General features: G+C 33.8%; 2 protein-coding genes across 6 annotated transcripts in view; both read left to right on the forward strand.

The window, feature by feature from the left end:
* LOC111416510 (carboxyl-terminal PDZ ligand of neuronal nitric oxide synthase protein) overlaps positions 1-20,306 on the forward strand; it is a 114,900-nt gene extending 94,594 nt beyond the window's left edge. For 4 of the 5 annotated variants that reach the window (XM_071201522.1, XM_071201524.1, XM_071201527.1 and 1 more), the window contains 3 exons: positions 3,816-4,252; positions 9,068-9,220; positions 9,546-10,600. In XM_071201522.1, coding sequence (XP_071057623.1) covers positions 3,816-4,252; positions 9,068-9,220; positions 9,546-10,427 — 1,472 coding nt within the window. In that variant the 3' untranslated portion in view covers positions 10,428-10,600. Of the gene's footprint in view, positions 1-3,815; positions 4,253-9,067; positions 9,221-9,545; positions 10,601-19,015 lie in introns of those variants that run through there. The other variant, XM_023048553.2, reaches the window with a different exon arrangement.
* On the forward strand, positions 10,820-12,050 carry LOC111416511 (oxaloacetate tautomerase fahd2, mitochondrial-like). Its single transcript, XM_023048554.2, has one exon. It carries the CDS (start codon positions 10,895-10,897, stop codon positions 11,825-11,827), a length of 933 nt encoding a protein of 310 aa, XP_022904322.1. The 5' UTR covers positions 10,820-10,894; the 3' UTR covers positions 11,828-12,050.
* Positions 20,307-20,774: the final 468 nt, after the last annotated feature.

Here is a 20,774-nt window from a genome sequence, read left to right on the forward strand (position 1 = left end):
GGCATTTTTAACAATTCTTTGCTACCTGTATGGGTGATAAATGAACGCTTAAATGCAAATATGTACAGAAATTTCTTGGAACATAACCTTTTCGATTTTATCGACGATGTACCACTAACACGATGGTGCACCACCACATCGAGGAAGAGAAGTCATCGCTTGGTTACATAAACATTTTCCAAACAAATGGATTGGCAATGGAGGTCCAGTAGTCTGGCCACCACGATCCCCAGATCTAAATCCGCTGGATTATTATTTCTGGGGACACATGAAGCAGCTTGTGTACCATGTAGAAATTACTACCCGTCAGCAACTACTGGACAGAATTCAAGATGCAGCTAATAGCATACGGAATGATCCAAATATCATACATCGTGTGATAGAATCTTTACTTCGTCGATGTGAAGCGTGCATTCAAGCTGAAGGCGGACATTCCGAACAATTTTTGTAATTTTTAAACTTATTTTTTATGTTACATTTTCATTTGCCTATTAAACTGTGTAAAATTTTCAAAGGCTTGTAACTCTTTAACCAAAATGAATCTGACCCATATTCATATAACATTTTTTCCTTAGAATCGCATCACCTTTCATCTGCCAAAGTTTGTCATAGAGCTAATGAATCACCTTGTATATCAGAAACCATTGAACGCAAAACTAGAACTAACTCACATTCGGATTTAGCCGCACGCCTTTTAAGACGGCTAGTTCTAGGTCTAGTGTTAGTTCTGGCGCTAGTGTTAGTCTAATTTTGTTTTTTATTCAGCGCTAGATTGTTGTATATTTTTATCGAGCTATAACGGACACTGTGTTACCCGTATTGATCCGTTATATCGAGGTTTTACTATAATGTCAAATTATATAGCCCTGGTTTCTATGGATATACAGGGTGTCTCAGCGAGACCAGTCATTAGACGTTTCTGGGGTTCTGGCGAAAATAAAAATTTGAGAATTCAGACTTAAGTATTATCAATTACGATCTCTTCGTCTAAAATATTTTCAGATTTCTTGCACTTCCGGTTATACCGGAAGTCGCCACCAACTTTATTTTATTTTTATTATGGAACACCCTGTATATTTTTACATATTTGGATTTGTCTGTTTTCAAGGTTTATAAATAACTTTACTTTTTGCAATTTGATTCGGTCGTTCTCGAGTTATTCGAATTTTTATAGAAAAATCTGCTCCAGCAGACATTTGTTCAAAAAATCTGAAAACATTCAATTTTTGGGTTATCAATTTAGGATTGAGAACATGCTTAAGCAACATGATGGAGTATGTTTTGGTGCCGAGAACTGCGGTCTAGAATGTTTGATCACTTTACTATGGCACGTTAACTTTTCAAAATTTGGAAGTACCATAACTTCATTTTTTTAAATGGCACCCCCCATATTTTATTTTTTAGTCGTCTTCGGTGTCTCATTCTACATCTTTTATATCCCATATGGCCCATACCTAATATTAATAGTTTGGGAGATAATTAGGGTTTTTTGAAAAATGCACACATATATGAATATTTAGCCTAGTGTGCCATGAAAAACAAGCCTTCTCAATGTGTTCTTGCCAAAGACTCATTTATTTACGTCATTTGATGCATGTGAGCTAATAATTATCTGTTATGTCCCTTAATATTAGTACTGAAACGAGTTAAAATCGATAACAATAACGAAAGTAATATTTACACAAATCAAGAAATTCTTAATTTATTTTTTTTTGCATGAAAAGCACGACAAAGTTCGTAGTATGATTCCCAGATTTTCTTTGGCAGCTCGAATTGAGGTGTTGGGACTGGGCTCGAAATAAGCCAAGGTATTCACCTCTTTCGTTGCATTATCTACTACATTTTTTGGTCAGTTTAACACGTGATTAATTCGTCCAAAATGCAAAAAATTTGCTTCTATTCCTCTAAATTTACCTTTTGTCATCGGAGATAAATGCGGATAATTTTCGTTAAACATTCTGCAAGTTATACTAAGAACTTTGTCGCACTTTTCGTGCACAAAAAATAAATTATGGATTTCTTCATTTGTATAAACATTATTTACGTTATTAATATCCATTTTAACTGGTTTTAGACTCACAAGCATCAAACAACCTAAATTAGACTTTGACGTTTATCAATAAGTCATTAAACATTTGTTTTCCATGGCACACTAGGTTAATATCCATATGATATGTGAGCATTTTTCAAAAAACCCTAATTATTTCTCAAACTATTAATGTTAGGCATAGGACATATGGAATATAAAAGATGTAAAATGAGACGCCGAAGACGACTAAGTAATAAAATATGGGGGGTGCCATTTAAAAAAATTAAGTTATGGTGCTTCCAAATTTCGAAAAGTTAACGTATCATAGTAAAGTGACCAAACGGTCTAGACAGCCGTTCTCGGCACCAAAACATACTCCATCATGTTGTTTAAGCATGTTCTGAATCCTAAATTGATATCTCAAAAATTGAGTGTTCTATGATTTTTTGAAAAAATGTCCGCTGGAGCAAATTTTTCTAGAAAAATTCGAATAACTCGAGAATTGCTGGTTCAAATTGCAAAAAGTAAAGTTATTTATAAACCTTCAAAACAAACAAATCCAAATATGTAAAAATATACAGGGTGTTCCATTTAAAAAAATAAAGTAGGTGGCGACTTCCGGTATAACCGGAAGTGCTAGAAATCTGAAAATATTTTAGATGAAGAGAACGTAATTGATAATACTTAAGTCTGCATTCTCAAATTTTTTGTTTGGCCAGAACCCCAGAAACGTCTAATGACCGGTCTCGCTGAGACACCCTGTATATTTTTGTATTTGAAGTGAAATTCAGTGTATGAAAGAAAGAAATAAACCTTATTACGTTTTCAAAAAGAAAAAGTTGACACAGTTTCTGGACATTCTTTATTCCCCATTCCACCCCAATTATCTCCTAAACATAGCTCCAGTCGACGACGACATCAGATCCAGTCTTAAATAAGTTGCAGATGTTCTTCAGGTTTTTCATTTTATTTTTAATCTTGTTTTTTTTGTACATTTTGTAATTTCTCTTCAGCTGAGACAAGTTGGTAACTAGGAGCTAAATATGCCGGCGAATTCTAAATATAGAGAAAGTCGACCTCTTGCGGTCGCCGCTAAATTCACTGTGAATCTTCATCGGATAACCCCAATTTTGCTCGCTGGTAGAGGAAATGAGCTTTCAAACCTCCTCCTTAGTCCAATCCCCACACAGTTGGTAAATTTTGTTGTTGATTTGTGGCGTGAAGATGTTCCTTTTCTTTCTCTCAAAATTAATCTGGTGTTAATTGAATGTGCGGAGTTATTTTATTTCAAGTTTTTATGTTCCGTTTTATAAATTTATAAAATAGAATTCTTCTTTGTTGTATAAACTGTATTTATTAATAGTACGCTTCTATTCGCGTAATAATGCTCACCGAAATTACATACATGCGATTTGACGTCAACGCTTCAGATTATGGCAGAGTAGAATAATCCGAATAAAATCCTTGACGTACTCGCAGTTTACCAAAATTCTCGCAACGCGTTGGTTTTGTAGTTTTGGTTTTCGCGCGCTACTTTTAATCGGCTCAATACGCGTATTTATTTAGTTGGACAAACTTTTAAACATGAAATTAAAATAAAATAAAATAGAAATAGTGTCTTTTAACTTGGAAATGATTCATGATTCAAACGTAATTTCTAAAACAATCTTTCTTGACACGTGTATACAAAAAGCCAAAACGAATTTAACTCACTTTAATTAATATATAAACCCAAATTTAATTACTAAGTAATAAAAATTATTAATTGTTTCTTATTTAATTTTAGATTTAATGTCCGAAGGTGCTAGCGACAAAGCTTCGTTGCCAGATGAACACAACGCCAATAAAGATATGAACGGTATGGACACCAATAACAGACAATACCATGTGGATTTATTGTCAGTTCCAACTTTAAATAACAACAGCAGTAATAACACGTCAGTGAATAATAGTGCGAATAACACGTTAGCAAATAGTAACGCTAACAGCCATAATAACAGTAATGTTAACCTGTTCCAAAGAAAATCGCCAATGGATACATTTTCGAATCCTCACAACGATAATTTACTCGGCGGTGGAACAAATTTAAATTCAACGGGAAATGCGATATCGGCCCAACACGAAATCCAGCTGTTAAGAGAACAATTAGAACAGCAAAGTCAACAAACTCAAGCTGCTATGGCTCAGTTACAATTAACTAGGGAACAACTAGCGGCCGAACAGGTTTGTTATAATTTAATAAATTATAATCTTGAGTCATTTAAAATTAGAAATTAAGTTTAATAATAGCTAAGAAAATAATTAAACGCGGGATTATATCTAACACCTACAAGACTTCAAGTTATACAACACTAACACCCGTTTAGAGAAATTTCAATTAAACCCTTGTCCCCAAACCCACGTGTTGAAGTTGTTAAGCTCCTGATTAGTTTCTCTGTAAGGGTTTCAAACTGAATTTCAGTAATTGAAATGAAATCGAGTGACTCATCAATGAAATATTGATTTAAAATAAAGATCTCAAACATTTTTTTTTGTATCTACAATTCTTGAGAAGAATAGGTTTCTTCATCAATAAACGTTGTTAATAATATTCAATTAATAATAATCACAATTTAATAATAACCAAAAGCAAAATAGATTTCATTTTCATCAGTCCATCATTAAGTCTTTCTAAAGTTTTCCAAAACTATAAATGATTTTATAAAGGGCAATATAAAACGTCAAAGCACACAGGGTGTCTCAGCGAGACCGGTCATTAGACGTTTCTGGTGTTCTGGCCTAAATAAAAAATTGAGAATTCAAACTTAAGTATTATCAATTACGTTCTCTTCGTCTAAAATATTTTCAGTTTTCTAGCACTTCTGGTTATACCGGAAGTCGCCACCTACTTTATTTTTTTAAATGGAACACCCTGTATATTTTTACATATTTGGATTTGTCTGTTTTGAAGGTTTATAAATAACTTTACTTTTTGCAATTTGATTCGGCCGTTCTCGAGTTAATCGAATTTTTCTAGAAAAATCTGCTCCAGCGGACATTTGTTCAAAAAATCATAGAACACTCGATTTTTGACATAGCAATTTAGGATTCAGAACATGCTTAAACAACATGATGGAGTATGTTTTGGTGCCAAGAACGGCTGTCTAGATCGTTTGGTCACTTTACTATGACACGTTAACTTTTCGAAATTTGGAAGCACCATAACTTCATTTTTTTAAATGGCACCCCCCATATTTTATTACTTAGTCGTCTTCGGCGTCTCATTTTACATCTTTTCTACTCCATATGTCCTATGCCTAACATTAATAGTTTAAGAAATAATTAGGGTTTTTTGAAAAATGCTCACATATCATATCGATATTAACCTAGTGTGCCATGGAAAACAAATGTTTAATGACTTATTGACAAACGTCAAAGTCTGATTTATGTTGTTTGATGCTTGTGAGTCTAAAACCAGTTAAAATGGATATTAATAACGTAAATAATGTTTATACAAATAAAGAAATCCATAATTTATTTTTTGTGCACAAAAAGTGCGACAAAGTTCTTAGTAGAACTTGCAGAATGTTTAATGAAAATTATCCGCATTTACCACCGATGACAAAAGATAAATTTAAAAGAATAGAAGCAAATTTTTTGCATTTTGGACGAATTAATCACGTGTTAAACTGACCAAAAAATGTAGTAGATAATGCAACGGAAGAGGTGAATGCCTTGGCTTATTTCGAGCCCAGTTCCAACACCTCAATTCGAGCTGCCAAAGAAGATCTGGGAATCATACTACGAACTTTGTCGCGCTTTTTATGAATAAAAAATAAATTAAGAATTTCTTGATTTGTGTAAATATTACTTTCGTTATTGTTATCGATTTTAACTCTTTTCAGTACTAATATTAAGGGACATAACAGATAATTATTTGCTCACATGCGTCAAGTGACGTAAACAAGTGAGTCTTTGACAAGAACTCATTGAGAAGGCTTGTTTTTCATGGCAAACTAGACTAAATATCCATATGATATGTGTGCATTTTTCAAAAAACCCTAATTATCTCCTAAACTATTAATGTTAGGTATGGGACATATGCGATATAAAACATGTAGAATGAGACGCCGAAGACGACTAAGTAATAAAATATGGGGGGTGCCATTTAAAAAAATGAAGTTATGGTACTTCCAAATTTTGAAAAGTTAACGTGCCATAGTAAAGTAACCAAACGTTCTAGATAACCGTTCTCGACACCAAATCATACTCCATCATGTTGTTTAAGCATATTCTGAATCCTAAATTGATATCCCAAAAATCGAGTGTTCTCTGATTTTTTGAACAAATATCTGCTGGAGCAGATTTTTCTAGAAAAATTCGAATAACTCGAGAACGGCCGTATCAAATTGCAAAAAGTAAAGTTATTTATAAACCCTGAAAACAGACAAAGCCAAATATGTAAAAATATACAGGGTGTTCCATTTAAAAAAATAAAGTAGGTGACGACTTCCGCTTATACCGGAAGTGCAAGAAATCTGAAAATATTTTAGTCGATGAGATCGTAATTGATAATACTTAAGTCTGAATTCTCAAATTTTTATTTTCGCCAGAACCCCAGAAACGTCTAATGACCGGTCTCGCTGAGACACCCTGCATACATATACACAGACAGCGTTGATAATTTTTGACATCTTTTAATATAGAGCATCTCAAGTGTCAAAACATCTTTAGCATCATGCTTCATGGTTCATCTTCAACCTAACACATAATACAGATCCGTAGAGATACTTTGAAGTCTTTTACATTTGTCCACAGGGTTGAATTTTAATACTAAAGCTTTTCCAACGTTGTAAGGTTATAAAGATCACTTTATAAATCACTGACATCTCTTTTTGTGATTCATCTGTAGGCTAAAAATGCCACCAGCTCCATAAGTATGGTTTGAACTTTCTGACACCTCTCTTTGTGGTTTACAAGCATAGTTAAAGATGTCTGACATATCTCTGCATGGAGCATTTCCTGTAGTTGTGGTTTACCTGTAGCCTAAAAACACATCCTGGTTCATAGGTATGGTTGAAAATATCTGCAATCTCTCTACATGAAACATCTCATGTACCAAAACATCTTCTTGTAGTATATCTTTTACTTAAAAACACCTTCAAATTATATCTATATAATCATATCTGGATTGAAAATCTTTGCCAACTCTGTACAGTATGAGAAAATTGTTTATGTAGTAGGTTCGACAATTCGATATCTGTGACTTGAGCTTTGTAAAGTGTAAGTGTGTCGGGGTACTGAGAATTTAGGGATTCAATATTTGTCCTGGACAAAGCGTCTGCAACAATATTGGAATTTCCCTTAATGTATCTCACATCGGATGTATATTGTGTTATGTAATTTAGGTACCTGGTTTGTCTTGGTGTTTTTTCTGTTGATGAAAATATTGCCGTAGTTATAGGTTTGTGGTCGGTGAAAACTGTAAAATTGTTTCCGTGTAGGAAATGATTAAAAAATTTTATGGCAGAATATATTGCTACAGGGTATTTTTGATATCGAACGATTTCAAGCTTATGTACTGATTGAAAACTTTTGATTCTTGGGAAAATGTTTACATTACATTACATAGAATACATATCGAGTAGGCGGACCAACCAACCTTGCACCGCGACCCTAAGGATCTATTGTACCCCGATAGATATCGTTATCAAATTTCACCGTGCAGTCCAATGCTCGAACATTAATACCTTGCTCGACGAAAGGTCATTCAGATCTTTTGAGGAGATAAACTGCCACCCAAAAATCGAGAATCTGATACGGTTAACGGCAGGGCAGTGGCATAAAACATGCTGAACCGTCTCTGCTTCCTCCGCACATAGTCGGCATTCAACATCGTCGGCTAAACCCAACAAGTTGAGGTGTGCTTTTAATCGGCAGTGCCCAGTAAAAACACCCATTAGAACTTTTATGCTACTACGGGCAAGTCCTAAAATATTCCCGGGTTAGACAGTGGCAATGTTAATAAACACCTTAGCATGTCTCATTCCAGGAGAACTGGTCCACAGTAGGCTAAGTCTCTCTTCAGCCCACAGTCCAATCCTATATTTGGCCATCGCAAATGATACACCAACTGCTGGTTCCGGCCCACAAACGCTTCAGCGTTGCCATCTCGTGCTAGCTTATCTGCCGCTTCATTGCCAGCAACCCCAGAGTGACCCGGAACCCAGATCAGAGAGACTCTGTTATCACAACTCAGTGTGTTTAATGTTCTTTTACAATCATTAACCAGAGCCGATACCGTTTTCACGGCTTGCAGCGCCTGGAGAGCGGCTTGACTGTCTGAGAAAATTCGTACTGTCATGTTCTTCACCCCTCTTTCAAGAAGGATTTTAGCACCCATGTCAATAGCAAATACTTCCGCCTGGAATACAGTACAGTACGTACCCAGGCTGTAGGCTTGCTTAATTCGAGGTGTCTGGCAGTATACTCCTGCTCCTACCCCTTCAGGCGTTTTTGATCCATCTGTGTACAAGCAAATGTCTGCCCGAACCAGAGAATTTTCATTTTCGATCCAGGACTGCCGCTCAGGCAGTACAATCTGGTATTGAGCATTAATCACTGATAGTGATACCGCCAAATCTGACGGCATTGATAGCACAGTATCAGTGCTTATAATGTCTTCCGCAGCCCATTGGTAGGACATGTCGGAACAGTTTTGAGCATATTGCTTAAATCTGTAAATGGTTGTTCTAGCCACTTTCTCTATATGCAAATGCAGGCCGTGATCGTCTAGTGGTTAGGACCCTACGTTGTGGGAAAATGTTTAGTATCAATGTCTCTCTAGCATCATAACTATACTAGCGTAACTCTAATATATATTTTTGTCTATAGACGTTTAACGTTTACAATTTGTGGCAGCAGCATGGAGGGAAATTATTCGATTAGTAACTCTCAATCTCCAATATACAATACATTTCAATCCTAACACTTCAAATGTCATTAATTCCAATTTTATTTTTCATACATAACAGTTATTGATGATTTTCAATATTTTAGAGTGCACGAATGGAAGCTCAATCCAGAACGCATCAACTCCTAGTGCATAATCGAGAACTTCTGGATCATATAGCAGCGTTGGTGGCTCATTTACAAGGAGGTGAAAAAGTGCCAGGTCAACAATCGAACTCTCCACATGTCGCTATGCCACAGGTAAATCTACATTTAGAATAAATTAAACAAATTTTAATTTTTTTATTTTTGTTGCTTGAATTTATAATAACGATTTTTTTCCTTTTTATTTTATATCTTTATTTTATTCTCAGTGCATGAAAAATTATGTTCGTTATTAGTGTAATGTGATTGTTTGACGTGAATTGACGTGATTTGTTTGATCGTGTTGTGTGCAGGCCTTGCATAGTGGAAATAACAATAACAAGAAAATGTCACCGCCAACAACTAGCTAGGTAATAGCTGCTTAAATTAATAATATATCCTTTATGAATTAAAAGTGATTAATATTTTTATTTATTAACAGCAATCATTCAACAATTCTCCTGAACATCAAGATCATTCTGCGTTAGATCACACGGTTCTTCAAGCTCTCGGGTTAAATCCACACGATTTAATCGAAAATCCAATGGTGACGTCTCGTTTACCATCTTCTCCATTAAGAACATCATTCAACCCGCAAAATAATCTTTTCAATTTCCCCATGCAAGATTTTTCCCTTGAAACGCAGCTATTACAAAGATTACAAACTCTTTGTGGGTACACCCCGCCACAATATAATTATATGAACCAACCGTTACCATTCCTATCGAATCTTTACGGACAAGGAATGGTTAACAATAATTACACGTTACAACCACCGCCTCAAAAAAGGTTACCACCTTCTCCATTAGCTGTTAGACATTCCTATTCGACCAGTCCGATTATGGACAGCAGAATATCGCCATCGAAAAACGATTCGTTACAAAATATACATCAAGTGTATCAAGCACAACAGAATTTACAAAGCCAGAATTACTGTAATCAAAATTATCAATCGAATCAAAGTTTAAATCAGATTCCTCAACAAAATAGCCAACATTTGCAAGTACAAGGTGGTCCTCAACAACGTCAATCGCCGCAAAGAAATTTGTCGCCGAAAACCGAGCGAAGTGGTGAACCTCAATTTATTAAACCTTTGTCTCAAATGGGGACGTTGACTACGACCGATACCGATGGGCGAGTTCGCGTAATCGTTCCAGTTCCATCAGCGGATGAAGCCACAAATATGATGTCGCAGATGAGATTAGAAGACTATAGACCGAATGTGCCGACCATCACGAGGTCGACTAGCGAAAAAGTGCCCAACAGAAGCGAGCTGATGTCGCAAGTTCAGCGAACCGCGTGGGCTAGACATACCACAAAATGACTGTTGAACTGTAATAGTGGTTTTTACATTTTCTTTTTCGTGTTTTTATTAATTTGGTAACTGACTGAATATTCGTATAAATGTAAATAAAATAAAAAGGTCAAATATTATTAATTTAATTTTTTTCGTGTATTGTATATATTACTATTAATACAATAAAAGATTTAGTTAGATTAGGATGTAGGTTTCCCCCTCTCTTTCAAGTTGATTATTTGATTTGGTTTCGCGGAGCGGAGAAATAAAAAAGAAGTGTTCATCGATAATTTTGCGGTTTTAGGATGAAAAATATGTACCCCTATTATTTTTTATATTAAATGTTTCCCAAAGAATAAATGTTTTATTTTAATTCTTATTATTTAAAAACGTACAAAAAAATAATAAAAGATACCTTTTACTCATTCAATTTTTCTGTCATTTAATCTGTCATCATCAAAATTTCTTCATACGTGCATAAACCCATTTAGAAAATGCTAAGCTTCAAAATCTCACGTACACTTTCATTATCTCTATATTCAATAAGATTATTTAGCAAAACAAGTTCGAACGAATTTCGTTTCGTGCAATTTTATAGATTATCCGATCAAACCAAAAACGTGGGAATCCAACCTGAACCTAATGGAGATATCTTAAACCTTACAGCTAGCGGATTGCCAAATACTCTGATTAAATGTCTTGAAATTCCAGAATTTATGCAAATAGCTTTGGGGCTATACAAAGAAGAAGAAAATGTTGATTCTAAATACAACGCCCATTTATTACCGCCAATTACAAATCCTGACAAAATAATTTGTGCCGGTGCAAATTATCAAGGTTACTGCCAAGCTTCGAAAATCCCCATACCACAACGACCGGTAATTTTCAGTAAATATCCATCGACCATTATCGGACCGAATGATACAATAAACATTCCCTCTGTGAGCGCAGAAGTTGATTGGGAAGCTGAATTAGCCGTTATCATTGGTGCACCCTGTAAGAATGTAACGGTACAAGACGCTGACAATTACATTTTTGGATACACCTTGGCTCAAGATATCACCGCTCGCGATTGGAATACCATAAATGGGGGACAATTTGTTTTGGGTAAATCCATGGACACATTTTGCCCCTTGGGACCTGCAATTATTTCTAAAGACGAAGTAGACACAAATGAATTGCAAATTAAATGTTTATTGAATGGTCAGCTTAAGCAAGATGGCACTACCGCGGATCTTATTTTCAAAATCGATTATTTAATTTCGTATCTATCCAAATTGATGACTTTGTTGCCGGGGGACGTTATTTTAACGGGAACTCCACAAGGCGTTGCTAGTCATACGAATCCACCAAGATTCCTTAAATGTGGTGATGTTTTAAAAACTGAAATTGAAGGTATTGGTGAAATGGTCAACATGGTTGTATAAATGTAAAGCCACTTAAGCTGTGTTTCGGTCACATTTCCGACAAAGTGATTGATCATAACAATATGTTGTTATAATGGAAACTTACTCTTATGATAAACACATTACATAAGTGTAATTAGTGCCCAATTGATGAGTATCTAATTATGTAGTCATAATATTTCTACATATATAATGTGCATTTGCTAACTGTAATTATTAATTCTAATAAAGTGTTATTTCCCAATTTTTCTGTCAGTTACTATTAGGTAATGAAAATTATTTAATATTTCCTAAAATGATTAAAGTGTAAATTAACTTGCTACCTAATAAAATCAAAAATTATTACTATTTCCTTTATTCTGAACCTGAACAGCGCACGTATTCAATGTTCGCGCTAATTATAATTCAATTAAGGCCAGCCATCTTTTGTAACGTTAAATTTAATCATATCGATTTTATAGCAATTATCCTAAATATTACTATTTCAGTACCATCAGTTGCAAATAGTGTTTATATTTTCAAGATTAAAATTGAAAATCGAGGTGTATTTTGCTTTTAATACTATTCTTTGAGATCTATCTTTCAAAACAGATACTTCAACAGAAAGATGCAACACAAACAGGTGTATGTTTGTAGGAAACTCGATATCGACCGATTTTATTACGGATGTACGAAACAAACGAAATGTGCGGTCTGTCAGTTTATTTACCGAGAAAGTTCTTGAATAACTGAACAATTTCAAGTCTTAAACATCCAATACTTTTCGTACGACGTTCGTGGTTAAGGGGGTGGAACGCGCCTTAATACCAGTGTTGTTAAATACTCGGGTATTTATTTTAAAGGGAAAATTTCCTGGATATATACCCGGGGGTATTTACCCAAGATGGGTATTTAGAGGTATTTATAAAATTTGATTTAAATTGAGTTGATGGCAGTTTTGCAAATACTTTAAGAATGCAGAGTCGATTATCGATACACCAAACCTATTTATAACATTTACAAGAATGCTACAATGACGGTAAAATTGCATGTAAGTACTGACCGAATACCCATTGGGCGTGGGGTAAGACAAGGCGATACAATGTTGAACCCAAATTGATGACAATACCTAAGTAATTTGCGCTACGCGAACGATATAGTCCTTATTTCGGATAGCCTTGGAGAGATGAAACTGATGCTGAACGACTTACAGGAGGTGTGCAAAAGTCGGGCTAAAGACCAACGTAGAGAAATTTATGACAAATCTTGTTCTCAGCTTTAATATCAACATTGGGGATAATGAGACTGAGAGAGTTGATAGTTATGTATATCTTAGCCATGAGGTTCGTGTATCGAGAGCGGTATAGTTCGATGGTTACGAGATTCATAAGCGATATTTCTGTATATTTGAAAAGAAAGGCTTTCAATCAATCCTTCCTCCTTTGGTTATGACATACGGTTCCGAAACTTTAACATTAACGGTGGCCATTACCAGGAGGCTCAAAGTAACACAAAGACAGCTGTAGAGGTCGATGCTGGATGTAACCCTGAGGGACTACATACGAAATGAAAACCTACGAAGAGGATCTGGCGTAAATGATATGGTCAACATTGTGGCAAAACTGACGTGAAACTGGGCGGATCATCGTCGCAAGAATGAAGAATGAGCAGTGGTTGCTTGATTATAATACGTCTTCGATCGCTGACAATTCCTCGTCTTCAACGCCCATTTCATCATCTTCCTCTATATTTTTTTCCGAATCTGTTATATTTTTACTTGTATCACTTTTATATGTACTGCTTTGGTATTTATCCTGGGCCGGGGTAAATACCCGGATAAATACCCATTTTATAAATACCTACCCGCCGGGTATTTACCCAGCGCCCATCACTGCTTAATACACTCCACCAGCGATATGCTTTATTCTGCTGCTCTCCAAGCTGCTTCATTTTTACTGGCAACCTATCCGGAATGCAAAACTTTAAGGATCTGATCCATTAACTCTGTAAACAAAACTAACCACCCTACATTTTTTTACCTGGAGGTCATTGACCCTGTAAACAAAACTGATCTTCCTCGATCTATCTGACATTACGCACTTCCATAATATTACTCCACAACTTTATCTGGAGGTCATTGAGCCTGTGAACAACATTACAGGGACTATTTCGATAAGTACTAGGGCTGTCTGCATTAGTTGAGTTATGATTGTGTCATATTTACCTTAACTTTTTCAGGTTCCACTATTCGTAGAGATTTGAAATTTTGGTAGCATGGATTGTTCATTCGGAAGTTTCGATCTAAAATATTTTCAAGATGGCCGCCACTTCCGGTCTACCGGAAGTAGACCATAACTTCGCTATTTTAAATGGAATGCTATAGTTTTTATTACACAGTTTAATTGTACGTAAAAAAATAGGTTGCACGATTACTCTTCAGATGTTGTCAAATAGATTTTCATTTGTTGTATCCGAGTATCTTATACAGGGTGGTCAAAAATTGAATTACTGTTTCTCCATATTCAATGGCGAGAAAGTAGAAAATTTTAAATGGAACGCCCCATATTTTTTTAGCCTATCACAAGGAGAATTTAATTCTCTGCAAATTATCTATAAACATTCCCGTACCTATTTATTGTAGTTTGCCTCATATTGCGAAATTTATTAAAACATGCACGAAATGCAGGTTTTTTTTATTAGAAAGCTATGGAATTTTGACAGTTTTTGGTCCATGTTTCTATTATTGTTGTCATTAGTTACATTTGACGACGGGTGTAAGTCATTGAACATCATGGTAAATTATTCCAACGCCGATATTTGAAATTTATTTTGTATTGATGGCGAATTTAATAAACTTTTGGACAGAACGTGTCGAACACTTAATGAGAGATGCCTAACAAACCTAACGCCCATCACAAGGAAAAATTTCCAAAAATTGATAAAAAAATTTTTAGTTCTGGATATATCGAGACCAAAAGAAATCGCATATTTCCGGACACCAGTGATGAAGAAAACGCAATATAGTATATTATTCAACAGCCGTATAATGGCGGCTCTTACCCACGAAGATGAGGTTGCAATCTGAGTGGGTAACATCCATTATACGCAAGTTGAATACTTTATCTACAACTATTTAATTTTGAAAAAAAAATCAAAAAAAGGAAAAAAAATAAACTTGATAGACATTTCAGACATAAACTCAATATAAGAAAGCTGTCATTTCTGTTAATATTTTATTTTTTGATTAGTAGGCCATGCCAGAACTGTGGAATAATGGCTTCATTATTCAACACTTTGTCAGTCATGGGTAATGCGTGTCATTACCCTTCAAAAATCAAATGTATAACGAATAGATAATTCAATAGTTGTAGATAATAGTTATTTATATTACAAGTAATCACACGAGTACTGTAATTATTATGCTCTAGCCCACGTGTGATATACAGCATTTTATCTACGACTGCTAAAAATTACTAAAAAATCAATTTCTTTAAAAAAGTCTATTTGACATTTATAAAAATATTTTGAAATGATTGTTGTCAATTTTGAATTGTCAGTTTCAACATGTTTACTCATCTGGAATAAGTGTTTTGAAATGTAAAAACATAACAATTAATGTTTATAATAAATAGTATTGTTTCTCTGTAAGTAGACAGCACTTTTTCTTTTGTATTGTCGCTCGTTTCAATAAATTAAGTCTGTTCTGATTAGGTTAAAAATGAGTTACATAATGAAACCAGTGCGGTAATGAACTTCATTACGTAACTCAAATCACCTCAAATGAGTGCGGTAATGATGACTTATCCAAGCAGTCGTAGATAAAATATTTTATCGTATTTTATTGCATTTCCAAATTCAATGTAATAACAAATTTATATTATAAATTTATTTTTATTTAAATCTAATTTTTCTCATTAACTTTATGTTTTAATAGTTTCATTTATTTGATCTTGTGTTTGTTATTTCTGGTAAGTAAAAGCTAATAAACTAAAAGATTATCAATCGTAGTTAATAGTACAAATAATAATAGAAATAAATTAAATAAAAAACTCTCAAAATATCATGGCCTTCTAATAAAAATACAAACGGTTTCTTGCATTTTCTGCATGTTTTGATAAATTTACGAATATGAGAGAAACTACAATAAAGAGGTATAGGAATGTTTATAGATAAATTGTAGAGAATTAAAATCCCTTTTGTGTAGGCTAATAAAATATGGGGCGTTCCATTTAAAATTTTCGACTTTCTCTCCATTGAATATGGAGAAACGGTAATTCAATTTTTGACCAACCTGTGTAAGATACTCTGATACAATATATGACAATCTATTTGAAAACATCTGAAGAGTAATCGTGCCAATTTAGAGCTTTTTTCAATGAACGTTGGCTGGGATATAGGGTTTTAAAGAGCATGGTGAAATTTGCCAAAAAAACCTTAAAATCAAAATAACTCGAAAACGAAAAATGCTAGGTACCAATAACTTTTATGAAAGTCAACATCATTTTTTACGTACAATTAATAGGTGCAATAAAAATTATAGCATTCCATTTAAAATAACAAAGTTATGGTCTACTTCCGGTAGACCGGAAGTGGCAGCCATCTTGAAAATATTTTAGATTGAAAGTTCCGACTGAACAACCCATACTACCAAAATTTCAAAACTGTACGAATACTGGAACCTAAAAAAGTTCTAACGAACCAGTTACGTGAGACACCTGTATACCATTTGATTGTCGACGGAAAGCACTCTCTATGCCTATGAAAGCACATAAGGCTATCTGTTTGGTTGCAATTGTTTCTTCTAAAGTGCTTGTCAAAGTATGGAGAGCAGTAGTTGTTGATTTTGCTTTCTGGTAAGCATATTGACTCGGATGGAGTAGATTAGTGACAAGCACTCCATTCTTAAGGTATTGATCAATTACCTTTTCCATCTCTTTCAGGAGAAATGAAGTTAGGCTAAAATTATGTTTAGATTTTGAGAAATATATTTTCAAAGTTACACATTTTTTTTTGGTTTGGAACCAAATTTAAGAATTCATGAAAAACTTATTTCTTAGAAAAAATGTTGTCTGGAATAACTAACTCCGCAGACAAAACTGACCTTTCCCAATCTATGTGATTTTGTATAACGTTCATGACGGATCGATAAGTGTTTCGCGTGTTCATCAACTATCAAAAAATTGTAAATATTAGGCAACAAAAAATCCAAATCAACTTCATAAATTTAATAATCCCTGCTTTAATTATAAGCTTTTGTATTTCTTTTTCGTTATTGCCATCATAATTATGGGCGTTGAAATTGGATGACTCCAACAAAATGGATATTCGCTTATGAATCATGAGTCATGATTCAAACGTGATTTAAGTCAACTTCTTGACTAGAATGAAAAGAATCATTCATTGAAAAAATAATAATTTTTATTGAAAATAAAGCTGTGATTATTATAAAACGGATTTCCTGATCCTCCTGTACTTTTTCTAAATATACAGGTGTCCCGCAACGATTGTACAATACTGCATCAGCGTATTCTCTGATCGAAAACAGACAAGAAAAGTCTAATAAACATAGGTCCGAAAATGGACCAATTTCGAGATATTCAAAGTTTTAGTTTCATAAGCTGACCTATTGTAAACATCATTAATTCTAACGATTTAGATGCAGTAATTATATGATTACCATGGTTACGATGGTTAAGATAAAGTTTAATAAATAATAAGATAATATTAAGTTAATTAATACAGTTCATTAATAATTTAACAAAACAAGTAACAAGGATTGTCGAAGAAAATCGTTCAACCAGCATAAAAACAACGAGTATTTAACAAATTGGAAAAGATTCATGTCATAATAAATGTTCAATATGCGCACCATTTACTTCTAAACACAAACGGATACGTTTTCTAAATGAACCTCTAATGCGTTCAAAGATACCAGGAATTTGTTTTACTGTATCAAATGCGTTACTAATTTTATTCTTCAAATCCTGCACATTTTGAACGTCTTCAGAATAAACAGTTTGTTTTAAATGTCCCCAAACCCAAAAATCTAACGGATTTAAATCTGGTGAACGAGGTGGCCCTCCTCGGCCAATCCACTTATTGCCAAATCTGTTATTTAAGTATGCTCGAGTAGCGCGTGCATAATCGTGCATAAAGTAGCAATCTTCTAGAATTTGTTGAGGTAATTCATCAAATGCCTCTGTAAGGTCATTTTGTAAAAAATGTATGTAGGCATCGGCTGTCAATCTCTTTGGAAGAAAAGATGGACCTAATAACTGATCACCTATAACTCCAGCCCATACATTAACACTGAATCGCCACTGATGATGAGTTTCTAGTATTGCATGGGGATTTTCATCGCTCCAAACGTGCGCATTATGAATATTAAAAATTCCGCTTTGAGTAAATGTTGCTTCATCCGTAAATACAATGTTTATGGGAAAGTCGACGTTTACTACCTCTTCCTGTATGGCCCACCTACAAAAAATCTCTCTTTTTTCGCCATCATTTTCTGTTAGAGCTTGAACGGTGTTGTAATGATAAGGATAAAGCAACTGCTCCCTTAAAATGCGGTGAACGGTTGTTTTGTTAATGTTTTCTTGTGCACAAATTCTTCTAATGCTGGTTGAGGCATTTTCATCGACTCTTCTCAAAACTGCTTCTTCTAATTCCACCGGCCTTGTGTAATGTCTCTCCGTGGAATGGCTGTGGGTTACGCTTCCCGTTTCTTTTAATCTGAGAAATAGTCTGCTAAAGGTGTGACTATTAGGCAATCGTCTGTTCGGGAACCTTTGCGCCATCAGCTAGTCCGTAACAATACACCATATCCGCCATCTCTTCCTTGGAGTAATTAATAGGAACCATACTTAATAGTTTTATTAAATTAAATAGTAAAATAATAATTTCGTGAAGTATTATTATTTTTTTTTAATTAGGCAACTTATCGTAATCATAGTAACGACTTAATTATTATAAAAACAAATTTAAATTCATAATGTTAACAATATCAACTTATGAAACTAAATCTTTGAATATCTCGAAAATGGTCCATTTTCGGACCTATGTTGATTAGGCTTTTTTTGTTTATTTTTGATCATAGAATACGCTGATGCAGTTTTGTACAATCGTTGCGGGACACCCTGTATAATACGATATTGACATTTAAATTTAGTTGTTTAGGATTATTCTTTGTTATATAAATTATGAAAAATTATTTTTTTTTGTAAACAGTTAAGTTCAGCGGCTAAAGTGGAAAGATGGTTCGAATTGATTGAGCCGTTATCAATATCACGCCCGGAAAGTGGTTTTGTATCGTGTCAAGATCAAGATGCAGAAGACGACGAAGAAAAAGCTATTTTAGAAGGGACGAGATCGTTACTATCGAAATTAAGCGCTAGAAAACAACGTAAACTTTTAGGTTATAAATTAGGAAAGGTAACGACATTTTGACGATTTTAGAATTTACATAGTTGACGAAATAGGATTTTTATATAAGTACATTATATAAACGAGTACATTTTATAATTAAAATCCGTTAATTATAATTATGTCGAAATATTTTCTACAAAGATATAATAAGTTCTATATTGTAGTTATTAATTTTAGTATTTTTTTACTTTTGTATATCAATTCATTCCAGATCCAGTAACATACTGCCATACTCCTAGTATTTAACAGCATTATCCAGTTATTTTCATTACTAAGTAAACACTGAATCGAATACTAGGGTTCTGTATAATATTTATTTATCCGTTTTATATAATTTATAATAGACATGTATTTATTTTATTAACGAATCCGAAGCGAAATAAAAGACTTACAAATACATTCACTCTAAAGTCTATTCTATTAATAATAACTTTTTAACATTAACTATTAATTTTAAAATAGAATCTGTGAGAAATAATTATAATTTTTAATTAAAAAAAACTTAACAGTACTAATAATAATTAAAGAATAGGAATAGACCAAAAAAACGAGATCAGAAACTCGAAAATCGAAATATTAATCTAATTAGAAAATAAGAAATCGTATTAAAAATCGCTGATCTCTTTATTTAAAAAAAAATAATTATTTCTACTTAAATTAAGTCTAAAATGTCTTTATTTCGTTAGGTAAATTAGTCATTGACAGCTTGGCAAATTTATCTTGGATGTTTATCGAAAATAAGAAATTATTTATAGTGCATTAAATTTGCTTTAAAATATTCTTTATTTTATCATGATATCTCCATTTGTTCTTAGGATACGATTTTTTAAAGTTTATATTTCATTTCTGTAATAACCAAATCTATTTGTTCTAGATAGATTTGCCAAGTTGTAATCATTTTAGGTACTTTTCTTGATTTGTTTAATTGTGACACTCAGTGTGGTTTTTCAAAACGAAAAAGTTACTTTTTGAGTTTTTTATGATTGTGTGATTGATATACTAAACTAATTTATATCATTAGTATATCATACATGACTGATTTTTATATATAATTTTTAAATAATTAAATAAAAAAATCATTTTTTATTAAAAATTTTGTTTTTTTTTTCAACCCCCGTCGTATTTTCCATTCCCTTGAGAAAATCTGGTTCGTCATCAAGTTTTAATCAACAGGTTGACCAATCCCATTCCCATTTTTAACGCTCTCCCACCTTAATTTTTGATTACGCGCTAACGTTCGCGCAATTTTCACTCTTAATAATCATTAATGTTCCCGTTTCGTTGCTCGGGGGCTGGTTATTAAAGCACTTTGAACTTCCGGCGAACGGGTTGGGTTTCAGGGTTTTTCATCGTTGGGTGGGTGGCGACTGAAGGTGCGCCTTCATGTGACTAGATTATCTTAACGTGTGTGTACGTGTGTGACAACGCGTTATCGCAAAAACCCCTGTAAAATTTACCATCGTTCTCAGTTGCTTTGAAGTCATCGACAAACCAACGACAACCTTAATAAACCGAGTAATTATAAATGAAAAAAAATATTTTAAATTATTAAACATATATT

The sequence above is a fragment of the Onthophagus taurus genome, chromosome 1 (assembly GCF_036711975.1).
Source record: "Onthophagus taurus isolate NC chromosome 1, IU_Otau_3.0, whole genome shotgun sequence".
Taxonomy (NCBI): domain Eukaryota; kingdom Metazoa; phylum Arthropoda; class Insecta; order Coleoptera; family Scarabaeidae; genus Onthophagus; species Onthophagus taurus.